This window comes from Medicago truncatula, chromosome 5, assembly GCF_003473485.1.
Source record: "Medicago truncatula cultivar Jemalong A17 chromosome 5, MtrunA17r5.0-ANR, whole genome shotgun sequence".
Lineage (NCBI taxonomy): Eukaryota > Viridiplantae > Streptophyta > Magnoliopsida > Fabales > Fabaceae > Medicago > Medicago truncatula.
Genome location: NC_053046.1, coordinates 6,177,866 through 6,186,706, shown reverse-complemented (window position 1 = coordinate 6,186,706; position 8,841 = coordinate 6,177,866). Strand labels below are relative to the sequence as shown.

The 8,841-nt window shown below is 31.4% G+C and overlaps 1 protein-coding gene across 1 annotated transcript; it reads right to left on the bottom strand.

Moving 5' to 3' along the window:
• On the bottom strand, nucleotides 1-3,244 carry LOC11415523 (transcription factor SPATULA). Its single transcript, XM_003611666.4, has 7 exons — nucleotides 2,684-3,244; nucleotides 2,143-2,250; nucleotides 1,992-2,057; nucleotides 1,822-1,887; nucleotides 855-1,166; nucleotides 701-782; nucleotides 1-616 (listed from the first exon to the last, which is right to left on the bottom strand). Exons 1-7 carry the CDS (start codon nucleotides 2,936-2,938, stop codon nucleotides 471-473), a joined length of 1,035 nt encoding a protein of 344 aa, XP_003611714.1. The 5' UTR covers nucleotides 2,939-3,244; the 3' UTR covers nucleotides 1-470.
• Nucleotides 3,245-8,841: the final 5,597 nt, after the last annotated feature.

Sequence of the window (8,841 nt, the reverse complement as noted above, 5' to 3'; positions counted from 1 at the left end):
TAAAATAAAAACAATAATCTTGGTCAAGATTTTCAACATTAATTCTTTTACAAGTTCCAATTTTTTGTCTGCATCTAACAATACAATAGTATCCCATAAAGTCTTCTTCCCAAGTACTTCGACAAATGTTATTTTGACATCATTTTTGTTGTCCACACATCAATAAACATTATCTTAAGCTGAAATCATCGCAGAAGGGTGCTTATATACCCAGCACAACAATTAGTAGTTATATTGTCTGCATACATTATAGATAATTTACTAACTTTAGAAATTGGGTATGTAAACTCATCCTCCAAGTCAAATAGGCCAGAGGCTTGTTACCACTTACCAACACCACAAAATGCTTAAGGGATTCCTATGTGTATGAGGCAAGTAAAATTAAAAATACGTATTTTGAAGCGCGACAAACTTCAAAATCTGATTTTTTTTTTTTTTGTCATCTAATCTTGGCGTGCATCATATACCATTTACCTACTTAACTGCGATGTAAATATAATGTTGGGCTCGCTATTTCTCATGACCACTCCTGACTGATCTCTTCCAGCGACACAAGTTTGCAAAGTATTGTTAGTAGTAGATGTAGCCATTGCGCCCGACTGAAATTCTTTGACAACTGAAGTTATGAAACAAGGAGCGTGAGATTCTTGTATAAGAATGGAACAGTTACATTGATTTAGAAAACAAGAAACATGCGCACCTTGAGAACCACCTAATAGATTGGTAAAAGAATTTATTGCATTCAATTGCTGGTGCTGCAACAAGTCTTCGCCGTGCATTGGCTTCACAAATCAAGAGAAAACATGTAACAAGGACTAACATTATAAACATTCCAGTTTGTAGGATTCGCTTACCTCTGAAGATCGTTGAAGACGTTCTTTCTGTGCTGGGATTCCAGATTCCACCCCGAAAGAAGTTTCCGTGTCGTTAATATATGAAGGATAGGAAGACATTGATGGCTGACTCGGCAATGTGTTTTTGTTTGGTAGATTTGATGGATAGAGCAAGGGGTTGTCTTGGGGATGAGGCAGAGTAGATGTCATATTTAAAGGATTAGAACCGTTTCCTTCACTCAACTCCGTACTCATCCGAGACAAAGGCAGAGAATGCAAGCCTTCATGAAAGTACATAGGATGCAAACTCAATCCATTTCTCAATGACAGCATCTGAAATATCATCATAAGGGTCACATACTGTTCAGTAACTAAGCTACCTTCAATAGCAAATTCATTCGATCAAAATTAGATTCATTCTCTATAATAACAACAATATTCCAATTTGCTTGATTGAAAATTGACAAACATTTCTTCATTTTTTATTCCACAAATTATCCTATTTAGTTATTAAGCATTAAAGACATCAACAAAACTCAATATACATTTACAGTTTCAACAGCAACTAACCCGAGGTTTACATATATATGCAATTAGCTATAACAAAAGAACGCCTAGCGAACGCATTTGGTCATCATAGTCGAAAATATAGACAATAATCCTTCAAGTGTTGGTAATTCTCTGGATCATAAAATCTCCAATAGTAATCAATATTAATCTATCTAGCACTGGCGCTTCAAATTGAAGACATGTCTGGTGTCCGACAAGTGTCAATGTAAGCCGCCGAGAGAAGTATTTAGAATCAATTACTCACATCTTCTCAAATTAGTTTCGGTGCCTTGTAAGACACTGGCGTATGTGTCAATGCTTCATAAATATTCAGTATTGAATATTGATGATGGGCTGAGAATAGGGTGGTTGTGTTGTAAAAAGTAAAAATTAGTGTAAGGGTGGGACCTAAAGTGCAGTAAATAAAAGAGATACAAACCTGTACTTGGAGCTGAAGCTGTTTAAGGTATTCAATAGCTTCATCTAGCATTGAAGCTTTATCAGTCTGTCACACACATGGAAACAATCCACTACGTTAAGAATAATAATTCTAATTAAAAAAAATAAAAAATCACACCCTTTAAACTAAGGTCTAAAAATGTTATGCACCTTGTTAGAATTTGGAATTAGATTTTGTAAAGCTTTCATTTTCTCATTGATCCTACTCCTTCTTCTCTGCTCAACAAGTCCCACAAGCAAAATTACATAACCACAAATAAAATTGAAATCAAGAAACAACAATTAACAAAAAATGACAAACCTTTTCTGACAAATTATGAACTTCAGCTGCTCTACTTCTTTTTGAAGAACTCCTAGAAGCACCAACTGACTTTGTTGGAACTTCTTCAATCAATGCTTCAACACCCTCCTGCAAAAGATGCAATTTTTAACCCTAAAATCAAATCCCAACAAAAACAACAAAACGACAAATTCATCTAAATCAAAATGTAGCAAACAAAGATCCACACTAGAAACAGACCGAGAACCAAAGTTATAGTCTTTTTAGGACACACAACAATCCCAGTTAACAATTTGAGTCAGAGACATAGCCAAAATACATATACAAACAATAAATTACTATGTTTTATTGCTTGCATTAAAAACCAAGACATTGAGTAAAAAATAAAAAATAAAAAATAAAAAAAAAAAAAAAAAAACAGTGTCATTATTTTATGATAGTACTCTAACAAAATTAGTAAAAGATACTTTGTTATGAAGAAAATATAGAAACTAGGTACCCCACATGAATACATAAAAAGAAAGGTTGAAACTTGAAGAGTAGAAAATAGTAATAATAATACCTCACTTTCACAGTCATATTCATCAGTGTCATTACCACTGAGTCCTCCTCCTGCTCCAACAGAAGAGGAAGTGACATTTATAGCATGGTTTGATCTAGAAGTTGAATCAAGGGCTGAGATCTTTCCATCTTGAAGCTGGTTAATGGATCCTGGCATGGAAGAAGATGAAGATGAACGGAGAAGAATTTGATGAAGAAAAAGAGAGATTTCGTCTTGTGAAGAAGACATGTTGTTGTTGTTGTTGTTATGTTCCATTTTTTTCTCTCTCTTGGTCTTGGTGTGAAAATATTGAATATGGTTTGAGGAGTTTTGAGAGTTACGAGAAAGTTGGTTTGGTTGGGTTAGTTAACGTGCGGTGCGGTGTTGTGTTGTTGGTGTGAACAGCATGAATGAACATTGAAGATAAGTAATGTTACACAGTTACTAATGCATTATGCAACAACTATAACTAGTTGATGATACTTTCACAAATCCATGGCATGGAATGGGAAGAGAAGGACATGGACATGGACATGGTATGGAGGAAAGATTTGTGTGCGGGTTTTGTATCATATCATTTCACGCTACTCACTATCACCAACACCCCACGCGCCACAATAATATCCCCTTTTTAATAAGAACACTCTCTTTTCATTCTTAATTTCTACCGATCATTGTCTTATGAATAAAATTATTGTGAGACTTAGGCGAATTCAATAATAGTGAGGGTTAAAAGAAAAAGTTGAAAAATTAAAGTTGTTAGCATTTTTAAAAAGTTTAGATGAGTTGAATCTCAAACATTATCATAATATGTTAATTCTATGACTCGAAAACATACGTCGACTCTCTTTTTACTTACTATCACAATATGTTACTCTTGATTATTTTATATTTAAATTTGTTGCATGGAGCATCTTTTGGGAGAATTCTTATTTCCATGCAAAAAATTATTTATAATTTTTTATTGATATTAGTTTCCATCATTCACATGTCAATAACTTCTACTTTATTGATACTCTTTTTGTCCTATTTTAAAGGGCCTAATTTTAAAATTATATTATTCATATAATATACTTTGATTTAATTTTTTTATTAATATATAAAGACAAAATATAGCATATAAGATGTTGGGTTTGTCTCGATGAATATTTTTTAAATATCATATTTTCATAATTTTTTTTTTATAAATTATTAAATATATTTAAAATCAAAATTGCACATTGGCATGTGTGACAAAGTTAATTGTGTCATATAGTATAACACGAAGGAAGTAATTTTGAGTATATTGATATTTGATGTTAGTTTCCATCAAGTTGACCGAGCTCCAGCCCAAATTTTTTGTAATTTCTTACGTAAATTCTTCTGAATTTCTTATATAAACCCCCCTATAAATTGGACAATTTCTTTATATTTTTTATTATTTGCTTGCAATTTCCTATGTAAACCCCCATAAATATGTTGTAACTTTTTTTGATCCATGCTTTATAATAATCCTGAGGACTCCGCAATTTCACCTCTAAAATGACTAAGTGGAAAATTTAGAATTTGAACCTCAAATCCCACACATAGTGTCTATATCAAATAAAACATTCTCTCTTTTTTTTTTAAGGAAAATAAAATATTCACTTAAAGAAACATTTTGACTCTTTACTTTGTGCATTTTTATAGTTTGAAATGATTAAATGAGTCAAGAGATAGAATAGTCAAATAGTGTTTTGACCGAAAAGTAAAACCTAGCTGGTATAGTTAAGAAGAACAAAGGAGTAGTTAATATAAGACGGGAAATGACGGATGGATAAGTAACTATTTTTAACCTTAAGAACCACAAATAAACAGTCTTGCTACTGTTCTTCCTCTTGTTGCTGTTTTGCTTCTAATGGTGTTCCTGTTTCTGCCATGTCAGTCGAGTGGACTAGAGCTGCACGCTCTACACTACGTGTCGTATACCACATGAGGCACATCATCATCTTAATTTAATGTTTAAACTCGAAATCATACACTCATGCTACAAAGAATGCATTTCCTTATTATTTAAACCAATGTTTACAGAACAATCACTGGTTTTTAAGTATATGCTGTGCTAGTGGTTAATTATATTAACGCTTCCACTGTTTGCCGTTGTTGCCAAGCACTATAACAAACATTCTCCCCCTAGCAGTTATTATTGCTAAATAAATTAAATGTTTTAGGGTGTCCAAAACTATAATAATGGAGAAAATTGAGAGATAAAAAAAATGGAGAGAACTCTAACTCTTATTAATCATCTTTTGTGTAGGGAGAAAGTTTGATTAAAATAAAATCAGCAATGCTAAATGGTGCGACATATACATGCACGAATTCTTAAAACAAGTGCTTTTATGTTTTTTTGAAGACTGCACATCCCACATCTAAAATCAAAATATCTAACTAAAACATAATATCCACCGCTCCACATGTTCTCTCTCGTAAGACTGCACTCTGGGTTGCTACTTGTTATACGCCACCACACCACTACTACAATCACCTTTTTTCTAGAGGAAGTAGCTACAATCACTTGATAATATTAACTTTTAACACTTAATCTTAAAGAGTCTTAAAGCACTCTTGGATCAAACAAATTTAAAAAAGACAAGAAGAGAGTATGGCATAAATGGCAAGAGATTTTATACAAACATTATGTTATTTGTGGGATACGCACGAGAATTCTCTCATACTTTTCAGCATTTTCCAAATAGAATAAGTACATTGTTAATCTTTGTTAAGGAATGTATTTGATGAAAGAGGAGGAGTCAATTATGTTTGATAAATTCTATGGAAACCTAGTGCATTCCAAAAAAATTAATGTCAAACTAGCATTTATTTGACTAAAAATTTGTCCTTTAATAGAAAACCACTTTTCAAATTACTAGATACATTTATTGCTTATTTTTCAGATAAATCCGTGATTAATACCACTAAGTATCTTGAAATAGAATTGTTAAAAAAAAAGTATCTTGAAATAGAAAAAATCAAAATTTATTACTCCATCCGTCCCATAATAAGTGAGTTTTTTTGTAAAAAAATAAATAAAATATTGTCCTAAAATAACTGATCTATTTCATTTTTTAATGCAATATTAATTATTATTTTTTTCAATTATAACTATAATTAATACTACTTTCATCACTCACAATTCAATATATTATACTTTGCATTTATGATAATGGTAAATGCATTAATATTTGATAAGAGCACTTAAAACTATTTTTATCTCTTCTTCACTAATACATTTTTCTTAATAAGTGTGAAATGAGGAAAAGACTCACTTAAATTGAAATTGATACATATACAAAGGGTATTTTAGATACATTAGTGTATAAAAAAAGCACATTAACTACACTATCAACAAAAAATATTTTGTTACGTTGATTCTCATGGTGGCTCCCCCCTTCGAATTGATGGATTTTAGACTGATCGCTCTTTTGGGTTGTTGGTACAAAATTCTTGCCAAAGTATTGACTAGTGTTATGCAAAGTTTACAAGGTCGTAACTTAGTGGAAGGGATGATGGTGGTAAATAAAGTTTTAGATTTGGCAAAAAGGGCGGGAAAGAGGTGTATGGTGCTCAATGTCAACTTTAAAAGGCTTATAATTCGGTAGATTGAGGTTTTCTAGACAACATGCTTTCTAGATTTGGATTCGATGAAAAATTGATAGGTTAGACGAGAGCTTGTGTTTTCGATGTAAATAATATACTATTTCATATTATTTTTAGATGGATTGGGTTTGAGAGAATCGCCATAACCACAAATGTTTCAAAGTTCATATGATATACTTTTAAAAATATGGCTTAATTACTCTTTTGGTCCCTTAACTTATTTTTTGGTTTCGTTTTGGTCCCTTAACTATTAAAAGTTTCGTTTTGGTCCCATAACTTACTTTTTGGTTTCGTTTTGGTCCCTTAACTATTAAAAGTTTCGTTTTGGTCCTTTAACTTACTTTTTGGTTTCGTTTTGGTCCCTTAACTCTTCCTCCGTCAACCACTTTGGTCCTTTATGTTAGGATGAATGTATTAGAGTTAAGGGACCAAAATGAAACCAAAAAATAAGTTAAGGGACCAAACGAAACCAAAAAATAAGTTAAGAGGCCAAAACGAAACTTTTAATAGTTAAGGGACCAAAAGAAAACCCAAAAATAAGTTATCGGACCGAAACGAAACTTTTAATAGTTAAGGAACCAAAACGAAACCAAAAAATAAGTTAAGAGACCAAAAGAATAATTAAGCCTAAAAATATTTATAAATTATCGACTAATGAGATTCTAGATATTAGGGTATGTTTGGTTGGGGTAGAAACATCAAGGAAAGATTGAAAGAGGATTCCAATATCCTTCCACTGTTTGCAACAACCTAAGAAAGACATGAGGATGGATTGTTTGTGTGGGACCCATGCCAAAAATGTTTCCGCACATCATGCCATGGAAAGGGTGCAGATTCTTGCGTTTTGATTGAAAAAGACCATAAAACCTACTACCTTTTTATTTTATTATAATTATAAAGTATAAATAAACAACAAGTAATATTTTATAATTTTTAAATTTAAAGAAGTTAACTACTAAATTAGATAATATGTCTTCAACTATTTTATATTTGAGTATATTTATTTAATTTAGGCCACTATTATTCTTATTATTTTATTCTTGTAATATATTTTATTATGTTCAAGATATTTATGTCTTTTCATAACTATAACTCTTTCTTTCTCTCTCACTTTCTTTTCACTTTCACTTATATCAAATATCTCACTTTCCACCACTATCTTTCTCTCCTTTCTCTTTCTTTCCTTTCACTTTCTTTCCTTTCACTTTCTTTCGTTAACCAAACATACCCTTAATCTTTGCCAAACATAAGATAATGAAAACTACATACAAATAATATTGATATGGTAAAAAAAAAACGAAGAACATTCAACTCTGTATACATACTGCTTCTGTTTCTGATTTCTCTGTCACACACAAGTCCATAATTATATTACATGATGATTTCGATAAGACGACTCCATGTTCGTCTGATTTACGTGAAAGAATGATGCTACTATTATTTTAAGTTTTTTCTCTTTGCATATTTATTTTGTAATCAAGGTTATTTAAGAGTGTATTCAACATCAAAACTATTTATCTTGTGATTATTTTTTGTTACATTTTTATTTTGTGATTTAATTAGCAACTAGAATAATAGTATTTGTTTTAATCCTTTAAAAAAAAGAATACTATTTTTTCATTATTTTTTTATCGTGTGTTTTCAACGAAAAATAACTCGTGCCAAAAGCATTGCTACATTTTTATTCATAAATTTTAAGAGTGGTGTGAATGATTTTTGACCACTAGAAATAACAATATAGTTGAGATGTGAGTATTTATAATGATGCATATGGACTCCAATCCATTTTCTTAAAAAAGAAATTATTTCCAAATGGGAAATTACTATTAGTAATATTTTGTTAGATTAAATGAGGACGGTGAAGTGAGAGACAGATATGATCATTAGATCAAACGTCTCACTCTCTGCCTCTATCATTTTCTTTGTTTGACCCAACCCAACAACGTCACATTAACCCGACACATATTTATGTTGACTAGTAATTCTTTGTTATTCATGCTAGTACGTACGTGGCTAACTATTATTGGCGTGGAAAAACTATTATTGATGTGGAAAAATATCGAATGGTATAAAGTCTGTCCTACAAGATGGGACCACCACAGTATCTGCGTCAATGTCATAAACGTCACGCAGTAAATCGATCTATGATCATACACGCCAAGTAACATCTACCATTACTAGTCAAACACCATTTTCTACTCATGCCTTTTTGTTTGGCATGCATGCAAAAGTGATGAAAACGATGTGGTAACTAGTAAGGAAAATATTTAATGGATAGTGATATATGATACCTATTCAACACTTTGTGAGAAAAAGAAAGGATATTGATATGTGATCTGTTAGCCATATTATATGAGATGAGCTGAGTATATGATGAGAGAGTTTGATAGGTTTTTCACCATAGATAAGTTCGATTTTTTTTTTTTTATTTATTATGTTTTTTTTTTAAGAAGTTAAATTAGTTTATTCAAACTGACACCGAGAGAATCCAATATGGGATATTGAGGAGAAATACACTTTTAAGTTTTAAGTTAATACGACCAGATCATACAAAATTTCTTATA

Coding starts and splice junctions, on each gene's coding strand:
- LOC11415523 (XM_003611666.4), bottom strand. CDS start 2,938: ATGGAACATAACAACAACAACAACAACATGTCTTCTTCACAAGACGAA. Junction 2,058..2,142: donor TTCATAATTTGTCAGAAAAG/GTTTGTCATTTT, acceptor CTTGTTGAGCAG/AGAAGAAGGAGTAGGATCAA. Junction 1,888..1,991: donor TAATTCCAAATTCTAACAAG/GTGCATAACATT, acceptor TGTGTGTGACAG/ACTGATAAAGCTTCAATGCT.